General features: G+C 37.4%; 1 protein-coding gene across 1 annotated transcript in view; it reads right to left on the bottom strand.

The window, feature by feature from the left end:
* ANOS1 (anosmin 1) overlaps positions 1–15,270 on the bottom strand; it is a 132,289-nt gene that overhangs the window by 46,716 nt on the left and 70,303 nt on the right. Inside the window, exons 4-6 of the mRNA XM_036388256.2 lie at positions 11,884–12,106; positions 7,150–7,334; positions 102–231 (exon numbers count right to left, since the gene is read on the bottom strand). Of these exons, the coding sequence (XP_036244149.1) occupies positions 102–231; positions 7,150–7,334; positions 11,884–12,106 (538 nt within the window). The remainder of the gene's footprint in view (positions 1–101; positions 232–7,149; positions 7,335–11,883; positions 12,107–15,270) is intronic.

Below are 15,270 nucleotides of genomic sequence, written 5' to 3'. Positions count from 1 at the left end.
AAAACCCACCCACTCAAAACCCTCTGCCACAATAGCAGGCAGATCAGGCTGTGCTGCAGGTGGGAGTGAGAGGAAGGCGAGTAGCAGACAGGAACACTCACCTCTGGAGGAGCGGAAGTGTTTGCTGGGTGCAGTGAAGCCCCGGGTGCCGTGCACGTTCACAGCAGCCACGCGGAACTGGTACCAGCGGCTGGCGCGGGTGTCCGGCAGCCGAACGCGCTCCTCCGTGGTCTGGTGGGGAAAATGTCACACTTACACTGCTTGTTCTGACAAGGTCACCTGCCATCTGCTGTGCAACACCCATCGGTCTGGCTGAGCACACACCAGCATCACAGGCTGCATGCAGCCACCTCACCTGACCCATCACTCTGCACTGCAAAGCATTTACAGCTGTGAACATAATGATAAAACCATCCAATTTTACAGTGCATTGCAGGTTTCTTCTGGAAAAAGTCGCCTTTAGAAAATAGGTGAAGTGCTATTAAATTCACACAATTAGTTCTGCAGTTATCACAACCTTCACCAGTGTTTAAGGTCTCACTGTTCAGGTGATATTTCAGGGAACTCGTTGCCCCAGGTGACGGGACTGATTTCCTCAATTCTCAATTCTCAGAGAATTAGGGGTGCAAAATAGCTTAATGAAATCCGGTGCTGTGAGAACCCACTTTTTCTAGTTCATAGGAAACACAAAACTCTCAGATAATGAATGTAAGCCTTCTTCACATCTTTTGCACTTAGGTCAAAAAGACACTTACAGCCTTAACTCTTCCCTGAAGACTTTTCTCAGGTCATAGGAGCTGACCTTTTCTCCAATAACACCTACTGAGATTGCCAGTGTCATGAGTTCAATTTCCAAATCCTGAGGGGAGAACCACTGAAATATGGTATAAGCATAGATACAATCTGAACCCTTTCAGTAGGAAGTGCTTTGCACATTCTTATTCTGAGCCCTATTTTCTTCCATTTTTTTTTTTACCCCATTAAACTTTTGAAGAACTATCTTTTGCATTCTTTCTTTTTTTTTCTCTAAGGTACAAACACCAGAACTGAACACAGCCTCCTGGTAACCACTGAATCACTTCCAGCTACAGAAGATGTGGCATTTTTGTAGAACTCATCAAAAACATATCCACTTGGAAATTTCACTTTTTTTAATTACCTCTCAATTATCCAGTTTTCAATTCACTTTAGTATGTCATGTTTGCTACATTTTGGTTTAATTCTTTCATCAAAGTAACACAAGAACCTGAACCAGATATCATATATATGTCTAAATATATTATACAATCACCACTGATTACCATTACTGACCAAACATGCAAGCTCATTAAAAATGTAGTTACACCAATTTATTTTTACAAGCTCTGTTTTATACAAGTTCAAGAAGTCACCTTTCCTGTATAAGATTCAACATTACTTGTAATGATACTAAGTAGCTCCCAAAAAAAGGCAAAACATAATTTCCGCTTCTTGCTCCCTTTCTTCTTTCTGTGTAAGAAACCAGAAGTTGCTGACATAACTCAGATAATCAGAAACTGAGGAATTTGCTTCAGCTCTTCAGCAATGGCCTTTTAAAGCCCTGATAAATAAAATTTGTAGGTGTTATTCTCCACTTAGTCTCTTCATTTGGTGACAAACAAAATTTAGGGAAACAAATATCTCATTTGTGTGTGTATGTAAGGAAAGGAGAGTTTTTCTAAACCATATTATTGACTCTCTCAGACTGCTAAGCGTTGCAGACTCTGAGTCCATCACATATTGCTGCTAATCAGAGTCCCTCTCCATTCAGACCACTCTCTTCTCAACTTAAGCAAGGCTACCAGTCCTGACAGTCTACCTCATCTCCTTTCCCTTTTTAACCTTTATGTTACTTGTAGAGGGAATTATCCAAGGTTTGCCCCAGGGAAGAAAGAGCCTACCCGAATCAACTTTTGCAATTCTTTTTATTTTATGGAGTACTCAAATATCCTATTTTTTTCCCTATTTCAGTTCCCCTATTGCGGCAACTGAAAACAGGTTCAGGACCAATATTTAATCATAAGTAACTAATTACAGTCTTCTGGGCTTTTAAAAATATGTTTGCTGAACTTTGTAACAAGGCAAGCATAATCTGAATAAACTTAATCCCAAATTCCTCAAAGGAGTTATTTGTCACTGGCATCAGCTCATATTCTGTTGATTAAAAGAAAGTATTTCAGAAGTGTCAGTTTCCCATGGCAACCACGAAATAATGTAAAATCAAATAAACTGTCAATCCATAATGCCAAAATTATTTCAACTCATGAACATGCCTTGGGCCTATTACTTTCATAATTCATTTTGTATGCCAAGCTCCTGCTAAGCTCAATGGCATGCAGGAGGTCTACCTCCAACTAACATGATATAAACCACTTTGGCACCTTTTAAGTACCTTTTACATAGAATTAATAAATTTCTAGAAATAACTAAGTATTGCTGAGATATCTTACACTACCTTAATGCTATAACTATTTTTTTTGTTTAATTGCTTTAGTTTAGTTAGTTCTCACTTCTTAAGTATTTTTGGAGCTGCACTCATAATATTCAGAATCCTTTCAATATCTTTCACATTAATTTAAACCCACTAAAAGCTATGCTGAGTGGTACCAAATAACTAATGGTTAAATTTCATCACACACCTAAAATTCTGTCTGAATGTGAAAGAAAAAACCAACACTTTTAAAGAATTTTTAAGAATCATAAATAAAAGACAAAAACAAAAGATCACCACTCAAATCATTACAGAATTATAATTACCATGTATTTGGCATTGTTTAGTTATAAGATGAATGTTTGGAAAGTAGCTTCAAATTCTAACAGGTGTTTTATTTGGAATAAAATAATAAATTAGTCCTCAAACAAAATAACTGGCCAACATGTCTGCCCTCAGTATCATGCAAAGTTCAATGAAGACAAGGGAAAATCCCTATTAACTACATTAGGATACAACTTCATATAAGAGCAGCATGTAATCTTAATGACATGAGCTGGACAATACACATAATACCTTGACATTACTTCTCAAGAGCTCATTTTAGGTCCAAGGGACAACAGGCCACCTCCAGTAGCCAGAAAGCAGAACAAGGTTGGGCTTTCTGTGAGAATTTGGCCAAGACTTGCCCAGAGCTGCTCCATTTAGGAAGCACTAACAATTCTACTCCTCTTCCAGCAGCTCTTAACTGTTTAAACCCTGAGCCCTTTCCTGTAAGTAGTCTCCTCATCCTGTCCTTCAAAAGGTGATTATCTGTTATTGTCTTCAACATGGCTACAGAAATCTTCCTCTGCTGCTCCTACAACTGAGCAATGATCAAGAGCATCCCAGAGCATGGATGACCTATCTTCAATTCCATCCTTTGTGTGAGAGACAAGGGCAAGATATTCCCTAGCACCCTGGATGTTGCATGCTATCTAGAACTATAACATGTTATATATATTTACATGCAAAACTGTTCCTTGGAGAAAGAAAGGCTGAAAGTCAGAATTTCTTGTAAGGGAAAGGTGGGATTTACTACAACTGGGAAGAAGAAGAAAGAGAATATCTGGCCCAGCAGCATAGCAGTTTGACCATTCAGGTGGGATTCTTGTGTCAACACTCCAAACAGTGAATATATGTTATGTATGTATGTTAAAAATTGGTGCAAAGAACTCTTCACAGCAAAGACTTGTACAGAGGACTCTATCCAAGGATTACAGTAATCAATGGACTGTTTCACTGTGCTCATTCTCCATTATGAATCCTGGACTCCTCTCTGTAGCACAAATGTTTAATAGAAACAGGAGAGTACAGCCTTACCCTGCTGAGTTCACAGCTCTACACCTTTGGAAACAACACAGTGATAAAAGAATTTGCATTTCAAAAAGTGAAGGGATACCACCTAGGGTATCAGAAAAGCTGAGTTTCTATTTCCTCTGATAGAAAAGAAATTCTGAGTATTGTATCCACTACTCTAACAAAGGACAGCAGACCTGTCCTACTTCATGTGAATACAATCCCACACAAGGTGGGCTCATTTCTCTGCTTACCAAAGCAAGCCCCCCCTGGGAGATGGAGAAAGAAACCTTTAGTGTACAGGACTGGTGGTTAGGTCCAGCAGGTATTTCTCACTGTCATGGGCTGAGAACTTCCTTGTGATCCTCAGAACCAGAATTTTAGGTGTTTCAGAAGCTTCATTTTCGAAGATTAGCTGTCCACAGAGTTTAGACAATTGCAAGGTGAAGCACTAAGGTCTGTCACAATCAATCTATCAGTAAATACTGTCCCTTATTTGTTTTAGTAATGGACTAGACTAATAAATGTACTTCATCACTGTCTGCCCATATGTATATACATGTATATATGTGTGTGTGTACACATTACATCCATTCACACAACACAGACATGCTCTGTCTGAAAATAACTGGCCTGGTATATTTTAATCAACTTTATTATATTATAGTAATATGATTAAATAGCTGAATTTCCAATGTAAACAATAATGCTACTATTTTTAGAGAGAATTAGTACCAAATGGAATGGTAAGTCTGTTCACATGACATGCAGTATTTCCATAGGATAATGCAGCAGGTCCTGCTCAGCTGGCTGAATCTTAAGTTACAGTACTGTAGGAAACTTCACATAACACTTAGGACAATCTACATCACAGCCAGCTTGGCCAACTAGCATCTTAGTTACCATAGTTTTTATATTCACCAATGGAAATTAGTCAAATGGTTAATCATATCAAATTTTCCCCAAAATACGCAGTAAAAAAACTACATTAAAATCCCTTCCTCCAGAAGTGAGAAATAACTAGAATTGTTTTCAATGTGTTTGCTTTCCTATATAATTGGAGAGCAAAATAGTATACTAATAGATTGTGCCTTCTTCCTTAAAAAGAAAACATAAAGATGATACAAAAAACATGGCACAAAAATAAACAAACTTTTTCAAAATTATTGTTTCAATACAAAGTAAAAATTTGTGTCAAAAATGAGAAATTACTTGCAAATTAGCTCCTCTGAGGGCAACAGAATACAGCAAGTTTTTTTTAAAAGTTAAGCCCCTTAAATTTATCGAAAATTATAACCCCATTTGTTCTTGGACATACAAAAAATATTAGAGAGTAACTCTGATGAAATATTATGAAATTTCTTATAAGAAGATGCAAACAATAACTTTGTTTATGCTACACATGGGTACAAACATAGAGAAATTTAGATCCTCACCCACAGCTTTTTTGATCTTTGATTACTCTTTACACGGTCTCTACCTTAAGTTGCAGAGTAAAACAACAGCCAGAATCATCTCCTCTGGACAGAGATGCTCTAGGAATTTTTAGCTAAATGGCTCAGCTCTTCTCAGCCTTTGCCTATAATTAAGGGCTCATACCTCAATGTTTTGGAATCATACAAGAAAAACATCTCAGTTACAAAGACAAGGAAAGCCTGGAGGCTGTGCACACAATCACTGGAGTCAAACTGGATATCCATCCTTGCTGCTGATATTGAAAAATAAATTCTATCACATTTGGCCAAACAAATTTGATTGCCTGGTGGGATGTCTAAAACTACAAACACCATAGGAAGAGGTACACTACTCTCTAAAGACACAAATTCTGATTACTAGCACCCCTCCAGGGTGCCCAGCCTGCATGTCCCATAAGGTAAACACAGTTCACAAAGCCAGTCAGGCATCCTGAAGCGTGCTTTGAACTGACATTCCCAGTGGGGTCCACCACACAATCAAATTCGTGTCTCCTGTGATGCAGAAGGGACAGTGAAGTTGTCAGAAAGATGTCAGTCTGAGGAGGCTTCTCCTGCCACAGTGATTAACTCAGCCCCTTCTGCCTGCATTCACCAGACCCCAGGAAAGGCAGCTGTCAGGCTTCTTATTGCTCTTATTGCACAGGAACAGTGTTTCTGAAACACTCTCCTGCAGATCCACTGCAAGGCAAGGGGTCATGTATGTTCAGCTACTGTGGAGCATCTATAGTGAATGTTCCCAGAAATGTGCATGAGGTCTGGGATGAGAAATAGCAGAGCACTGTGCTCCCTTTGCAGCCTGGATTCACCAGCCACAGCAGCTGAGCTTCTACAGTCTATCACAGACACATGGTTCAGTAACAGTGAGGAGTAATTCAGATCTGGCACGTTTTTACTACTTGCTGTTTTCCTTGCAACAAAGGCAGGAGGTTGTTTCCTGGAATGGAGAATGCAGGTTCAGGACCTGCACCTCAACTGAGAGATCATAAGCCACTGTAACTTGATCAGTTTTGGACATGCTCTCATGGGCTTGCACAAGCAAGGTTTCCTGCCAGGGTCTGCTGCAGGGGGCTTTTCTTGAGCAAGATTATAACATAGTGACAGCTCCCTCTAGCACCATGCTGAAACTAAGAAATTCAGTTCTGAGTGTTCAGACTCACAAGCTTCATGTTTTTGTAAGACAGCATTTTCCAACACAATCTGAATTGAGAATGAGCACAAATTGTCACAGAATTTAAATCCCCTACTCTATTTTGTGGATGGTTCTACTTATTCTCTCTTTCCTTTTTTTTCCTAGCTATAATGATATTTTGCAGATCTTTTCAAAATCAGCATTTTATTTTTGTTGTCAGCAGGGATAAGGGTGAAGCAGTAAGATAAACGATTGGAACTCTGCCATCCAGGTGGACTGTCAGCATGGTAAAAAACAGATTGAAACTGGGAAGAAACTAAGTGAAAATTTATGCTCTGTTGGCTGCTTCTCATTAAGAAACATTTGCTCATGAATCTTACATTTTTAGTCTGGATTGCACTGAGTGATAAGAGCATGACATCATAGACTTTTCTGAATTGGGAGGGTCACACCTGAGAAAAAGAAGTTTACAAAGAATAAAGGTTTTAGTAAATTTTTTGTACTCTGGGGTTTTTTTGTTTTGTTTTTGGTTGTTTTTTTGGGGTTTTTTTTAAATAAATAGCCTTTTCACCAGCTGGGTTTTTAACTTTTGACAAGAATCAAGCCATGCCTTGGACACTGTGCAATGAGTCCCACTAAACTCAGAAGGACTATGTCCCTAATGTGCTTCCTTGAATGGATTTTGCTCTCTAATTCTACATTTTCAAGAGATTTGTGACATTCTGAGACCAGATCCACATTGCTTACAAAGAACTAACCTGTGCCACAGTTTGCCAGTTTGTAGCATCATCCTCACTTGGATGGATCCCTTGATTCCACCTCCTCTGAACAACATAGATCACAGGCTCAATGGAAATATTGAATTTTGAAGACCACTTCACCTCCAGGTCTCCAGACTGATGTTCTATGAATTTTAATTCTTTTCGGGGTTTCAGTGGAACACCTGTAGTAGGAACACACAGATAAAAATAAATGAGTAATTTACAAGATATGCTTAAGCCATTTGTAGATGAAGCTGTATAAAAAATAATTGAAAAAAGATTGTTTGCAAGAGAAAATGACAAAAAGGGAGGAATGATAAGCATGGAAGTTTCAGGACTGTTCCTAGCTAACCCATCTCTGTTAACATGAAAATTTGTTTTAAAAAAAAATCTTCAAAATTATTTCTTTATTTCATTAAAAAACTGAAGGACATGAAAGTTGTAAACTAAAACTGACTTTACAGAGAACATTTGCTCAATATAACTGGGAGAAAGACCCCTTTGTTCCCAAGCAGATTCGGCTGTACCTAATGTTCAGTTTTTCACCCAATTTATCCTTAAACACATTTAATAACAAAATTTCCATAGCATCACGTAGTCTATTTCACTACTTGTCTATCCTTGCTACAAGAAAGTTTTCTCACTGCCTTGTTTAGTCTCCTCAGCGCATCATAAACTCAGAAGTGGTCCAAGATGTTTGTGGATCATGGGGAGATTCTCTCTGTTATCTGGGGAGAAGCTTTCCATGTACCACAAGACTTTTATCATGCTTCTGAATGCTTTCTTCTTCAGTCTAATAACCACAGTGCACTCCATTTCCCTTTAATTTCAGTATTCCTAGACCTCTGTTTACTCTTGCAGTTGCCTCTGGAGATTCTCCAGCTTTGAGCCCTTCTCCAGAGTCAAACCTAAAACTGGACACAGACTGTGTCTAAGCTCTTAGCAGTGCAGACCAGTGAAGTGTGATTATTTCATACATCTTACATTAGTCTGATGTACTTTAAAAAGCTGTTTGCTTCTCCATGGCTGCATGATCTTACTGACTCACATGTGGCAGCTGTACTACATGATGTGTCCCTCTCCACTCTTCCCTAAAGAGCTAGGAAAGGTAATTCCAAGACATCTTGGAATAGATATGTTACTTATATTGTCAAATTGTTGCATTTCAGAGAAAAAAGATATATTTCTAAAATATTACCTTAATTTCTCATTACACAGTGACACCAGAAGATGCTTATTTATGTTGTTATACTGCCAGTAATATCACCTTTTTGAAAACATCTGCAGTAGCTTGAAGGAAAAAACAACTCTTCAAATTGGACATCTTTTGATTAAATCAACAAATCAAGTGTTATCTACATTTCTCCAGACACACATCAGGAATATTTGTATTTTAGTGTGCAGCCTTTTTTATTCACTTGAGGATATGTCACAAATAAGATCTCTGTGTGTTTACATATAAACCTTCTTAGCAAGCTATCATATGCACTTTAGTTATTTTGTTGTTTCAATGACTGTCCACATAAGGCCACCTGCATGTATTGGTTAGAGAAATTGTTTGCTACTCAGTCTGCCACAGATGACTTAGTACCAAAATTTCCTCAAGTGAACAAACCACTTTTACATTTTAAGGGGTGTTCTTATAAACCTGAGTATACAAGGACCTAAAAGTAAATGAAAATCATCTTGTAGATCTTCAAGAAACCTAAAATCCACCTGGAAAAAAATACAGTACCTAAATGTGGCTATCATAGCAGTTTAGACCCTGGATATCCTTCAATAGCCTAATGTCTTAGTCTAACATAATGAACATGACTTTGGATTTCCACATTTGCAAATCCTTCTTTAGTTATGATACACAATAATCCCACAATTTGCATGTGCAGAAAACTTCCATCTGCTTTGCATTAGGGGCAGTTGGATTCACTTGATTGCAAGGATCTCAGTGTTATGTAATCGTGTGCAGATGGAGCACGGCAGCACAAACAATGAGAGCACGGCACAAGTGCACTTTAAAATACTTCTGTGGAACCAGCACCATCAGTTTAATATCCAGATGTGAAGATTCAATTACTCTTCAATGTGTCTTTTTTACTATGTAAATGGTCAGCCCCTTTTTTCGTGCTGGAACAAATTAGCTCTCAGTCTGCAGTGCTCCAAAGTTTGCATTAGTCCAAAGTCTGCAGTGCTTAACCAAATAATTCAAATTACCGATCACTGTATGTGTGCCATAGCAGAGTCCAGGAAAAATAGTTCTAAAGGTGTCTTTCAAACAGCACATGCATCTCAGTGCCATGAAAATTAACTGCACATTGGTCTGTCATGAAAAGCTGTATCTTAAACATTGGTTCCCCCAGAATTCAAAATGTTTCCATTGGAGTGCCTTGTAAAGGGTACATCCATGGCATCAACACAATTGGAAACACAGTTCTGCAAGCACTCAGAAATGAGCACATTTAAAACTGTACACTATGTTTATAATACAAAACTGTTTAGCTTTAAGCATGAAGAGTCATAAAACTGTGGGTGACCATCTGACCCCAGTTATCCTACTATAATCTTGCCACATCGTCAGACCCTGTGAATTTCCAAATCTTCCCTTCACAATTTACCTTTTTCTACACAGATTTGCAGAGACACTTTCTCAAGTCCTTCAGTAGTTGAGACAGTGTAAAGATGGGGGATGAGGCCAGTGATAGAAGAGTAGGAGAGAACATTTGGTATCTCCCCTAAAGGGATATAAATATGTGAAGACTACATAACCAATTAGTAATATTCCCAACAGAGATGCAAATGTACTTGTTACATTAATCCAAAAACATTTGTAATGTGTCTTTGGTGGCAGTGTACTTACATTAACATTTTTTTTTAGGATTGGACTTTAGCACTCAGTACTAGAGGGGAAATTCAGTTTGGTAATCCAGCAAATCAGACAGGAATTTTACATCTACTGTTGTAACTAATCTCCAGCACTTGATCAACAGTAAAACTATGGAAACTTCTGCAGACTCTTAGATTCAATCTGAGTTCATTTTCAAGCTGTGAGTGCTGTCAAAATGATAAGAATAAGTACTGAACTTATTCACTAGATCTTAGTCATGCTTGCAGAGTTTGCTCTTCCTTAGTGACAGGAAGGTCATTTACCCCTGGAGGAAATGAATAGCGAGGCTGCTCCACTTCTATTTGTCTTTTGTTGCAGTAAGACAGGTTGAAGAGGCTAATTAGCTGAATTCATCAGCTGAGAAGGCAGTAGGGTATTGAGCTTGCCCTTCCTCTGCAAGACATATATGCTCTTACAAGCCAGCACCTCCTGCAGATCGGTGATAAGATGTTAGGGAAGGTTAGTTCTGCTCCCATTTAATCAGGCCAAAGAGAGGAGACCTTCCAGTGTGTGCTTACAGAATGTATCATAGCCTGTCATAGGCTGTGTCAGCTCCAGGAGCATCTAATCGTGTTTTATTTGCTTGCTTGTTTTTAGCTTTCCCAGTTGTTATATTTACTGGAATGCTTTGCAGTTGTGGCATGGAGCTTGAACATGTAAATCATTACACACACAACATGAATGCCTCTTTACCACTCTGGTCATTTGTCTTAATAAGACAAAAAAAAACCAAAACAAATAAGTGATCCATTTTAATAACTTTCATTTTGAAAGGTGCTATGTGCTGGTGTGTACTAATTCCTTATAGTTTTAAAGGGGCTGCTCTAAAGCATCCTGCAAACAAGACAGTTTCCCTTCTGAACACACTGAAAAAGATTTATAATATTTTAGTTAAAATAATGAACTTGAAAAAAAAATTCACCATCTTCTTAACCCATTTTATACATTTCCATCCACATTTGGAAATAAGCATGGATTCAAACCTAAGCCTGGAGCTTAGATCAGGGTTCTGCTGATTAGGCTCCCACAGAGAGCCCACGCTATCTGATTAATAACTGAATTACTGAATAATATTTATTTTTTATCACTGACATAAGAAGAATAGATTCTTGTACAAAAACACCAACCACCGTGTGGTAAAAGAATATTCTCTTCACAAATGCTTATCTTTCTGCATTAGGAGAATATTTTTCAAATATTTAAGTGTATAAAGCTTTTTTAAATTCCAGTAAATTAAACTCTGGAATTTGTCTAAGGAAAAATTTTCTTACCTTATATGTTCTTTTTGAAGGATGTCAAAGAAAAGGCTTATTCACAGAATCTCAAGACTCAAAAATTTTTGAATAAGATTGCCTTAGATTCAGATAATGATTTAATATATATCTGTATGGAGATATTATAATCTTTTCACTATGTTGTTCTGTGTTGATTTTTCTTTTACTAGATTATTTCACAGTACCTACTTGGTAGTCCCATCTACTTGGCTTGTAGACATAAATGTTAATTCTGATTAACAGGACCTGAACTGTTTATCATTAAATATTTTCCTCCTGCATTCTCTCTTATTGGCACCAAATTAAGTGAGATTTTACCTAAACTGACAAAGTTTGATCTTACATTCCACAGATTTCCAGACATGAGCTTCACAAGCGGGAAAAAAATCAGAAATTTAAGCAACATTTCTCACTGGTTTTCCACCCTTTCACTATGCAGCCACATCTCTACAGGTACCTCTCCTTTTTCCTCCCATCCATACAAACTCCCAGCAAATAGGAGTCCTGGTTTACTAGGAGACTTCACTATGGCCTGAAGTTGTTAGCCCAGTATGAGTACATATGAATAATCTCTACCTTTATAGAGATTTTTTGGAATTTGGCACGTGTGACCACATCCATTGGAACAGCATTTCTTCACTCCAGAACATTCAATATCAGCTTCACAGCTTTCAACACAGGCAGCTGCAAAACCACTGGCCTTCTCAGGTGCTGGGCAGTCCCCTTGCTTCACAGACAGGATGTACTTAAGGAATTCACAGCTAGTTAGGCATTCATAATTCTTCTTGGGGAAAAGAGGCTAAAAGGAAAACAGAAGAAAAGTACGTTTTCAACAGGAAAAATTAAAAAAAAAAAAAAAAAACAAACAACCAAAAAACCCAACCAAACTCCATAAAAAAAAATGTTATAAATTTCCCAAGACCTCCTAAAGGATTATTCAGATTTCCAGCTTTTGCAAGACTTGCAAGACTATCCCTGAATATTTATATATACAAGCCACTTCTGAAAAAGAATTCCAAGTACAGAATGATGAATTCCCTCAAGTAAGACCACCATATTTAATGGAACTGTGTTGTTTATATCTGCCAGCTTTCCCTTGTTTTCCTCACATTGACTGGCTATAAAGTTGCTCAATGACAGATTAAAAACACTCCCAAAACAAAGGGGAAGCAATGGTCAGACAGTCTGCTGTTTTTGGACTACCCCACATTCTTTCCTCGGTACTTTACAACACTTTCCCCACAATATCTGATGTAATGCCATTCTAGATAAATAAGAGAAATCTTGTTTCATTATCCTGTTTGAACTAAGTTGGCTAAGAGAAGATTTGGCAGCATCTTTATGTTCTTGCCAACATATTAGTAATTGTATAATTCTTCATGGAACTGGAACTGCATTTATGATAAAATGATCAGCAGAAAATAAAAATTAAAATAAGCTTTAAAGATATTGAATAAATATCAAAGTGAATGCTACTTACTTGAGAAATCTAGTCCTAGATATTTAAGAAGATGCTTCAATGCACATTTTACAGCATATGTTACACCCAGAGGTTTGCAAGGTCCACTTAAAACAGTATTTAAAATAGCTTCTACAACCCTGGGAGAATATGGTGTGTGACATGGAAATTACATGTCCTCTTTGTTTAGTTTGGTGCAGAAGCAGCTGAAGCGATTGCCTCAGAATGACTGCAGCATGTAACTGGCATTGTCTGCAGCTGGCCCTGCCATACCAGAGCAACCAAAAACATTCCATCCTGACAGATCTGATTTACAGGTTCCTGAGCCTACACAGGAGTTACAACCCACTCTCTATATCCAGATAGCCACGGAACTTCTGAAACTTCTTCCATATTCAAATGCTTTACTTTCTTGTTTTTTACTCTTCTCATATCTCTGATGGAATGAGGAAGCCTTGGCTATTGCAGAGGCCCAGGTGTTTCACAAACTTCTCTAAAGTCGCTCTGGCACAAGAATGTGCCCCTACATTACCTCTCCCATTTTTCATACAGAACAGTCCAGGATTTTGAACCAAGCTTTCAGGCATGGATTTGGGTGTTACAGGCTTTAACCAGCCAAAATGCTGCAAAAATGAGCAGTCTCTTTGCCTCCTACAGACCCCAATGACTCTTGGACATGCACTCCTGCTGTTCCCCACATTGGAATGCACCTGATGCCATGATTAACCAATTAAAAAGCTAAATGAGAAGGAAAATAAGTTTATAGGGAAAAAAAAAACAAAAAAAAAACCAAAAAAAAAACCAAAAAAAAAAAAACCCAAAAAAAAACCCAAGCCAAAAACAGAAACAGGGAATCAGATAAATTGTCCATCAGACATAAGGTTCCCTTTACCATTGAGTAATACACTCATTTGGTAAATAAGAAGTAACACATGAAGCAGGAACTTTGAGAAACACAAAGCTAAATTGTTGCTTCCAGATTTTTTACAAAACGAAAAAAGATTGAAAACACTCTCACAGCAAAACAGCCTCCTTTCACTCAATCAATGTCTATGGAGTATGCATGAGTCTGAGATAAAGGAAAGTGGTCCCGGGCTTTTGTGTTTGAAGCTAATTTCAAATCCTAAAACATCACAAATTTGCAGCTACTTAATTAAAAATGTTATAGCTCCCTGAGGCATAATACGTCCTCAAGGCTTCTCCTCCTCACCCTATTTCACAGCTCATTTTTCAGTTAGCTGCTAAATGTGCTGCTCCTCATTATGGGCCTTTGAAGTTCTAAATTTAGCTTTGACCACAAAACACTAATCAAAGAAGGATGCTCACTGTTTTTAACTACAATAGAACAGTGTTCTACAAATGTTTTCCTTTTAAACCAATTTTATACAAATTTTCACCCATATCTGCAAACATATAGTCTGAGTGAAGAGAGATATACAAGAACAACACAAATTAGATCCACTGAAACTGCTTTTTTACAGTACTCTAGAATTTTGTATATTCGAAAATAGCAAATAATCTGAGATAAAAAATTCTTGCAAGTCTTGGTTTTCATGAGAAACTTTTATTTTGTCGTCTGTGGTAACTACATAGATCAGTAATTTAGTAATCCCTATTAACACATTGCTGCTTCTAACATTTTTTTAGTTGAAATTACAGCTTTTTCTAATCATCTCCATGATGCTTAAAATAATTTAAATGTAGGACATTCTCTTATACCAGAAAAAAAGTGTCCACAGTAAAGAGAAGGAGTTAAATCTCTGTACCAGTAAGATCAATATATCAAGTAAGGTAATTAAGGTAATTTCTGTTTTTTTATAGGAAAAGATTAAAATCTTCCTAAGAACTCACTTCCATAGACTTGAATATATTTGAACCTTTTTTATGATAAGGCAAGTTTCTATTGAGCTGATACTTCCATTTTGAACTAAAAACCACTTAAGAACTGCAACAGATCACTTCCACCAACTCAGAGCCATGTTTCAAATCCAATAAAAAATCTCCTTCTTTGTTCTAGTTTGACTGATTCAGGTTTGCTGCTTCACAGATTATACTGATAGATGGTTCAAAAATAGTTTTCAAAACATTTGCTCTTGAATAATTCCATATTTTGATATTAGTCTTCTGAACTTCAATCCAGTTACTCCTGGGGAACTACTCTTCTATAAATCAGACTGACTTACATCTGTTCTAGCTATCCTGCACAAGGATTTTTCACACAATAACATTTTATCTTTTAAACAAAGATTGTCTTCCTTACAGATGGTAAGAAAAGATAGAAGGACAAGTGGTAGAAATAGCATCTTAGAGGAGGGATGTCAGAGCACCTTCTGAGAGATGCTGTGTGACTGGATTGAGTCTTTACAAGTCCAGATAAATCATTTGGTCAGAAAAAACCTCTTTTTTAATTCAAAATTAATATGGCTACATTCTTAAATGTGTATCCTTTCAAATAAAGGCAAATGCTGCAAAAACAATGGTTTTCAGCTGTCTCCTTGAAGCCA

Source organism: Molothrus ater, chromosome 2 (genome assembly GCF_012460135.2).
Source record: "Molothrus ater isolate BHLD 08-10-18 breed brown headed cowbird chromosome 2, BPBGC_Mater_1.1, whole genome shotgun sequence".
In the NCBI taxonomy this organism is placed as follows: Eukaryota; Metazoa; Chordata; class Aves; order Passeriformes; family Icteridae; genus Molothrus; species Molothrus ater.
Note: the sequence above shows the minus strand (reverse complement) of the source record. Positions and strands in the feature narration are given on the sequence as shown.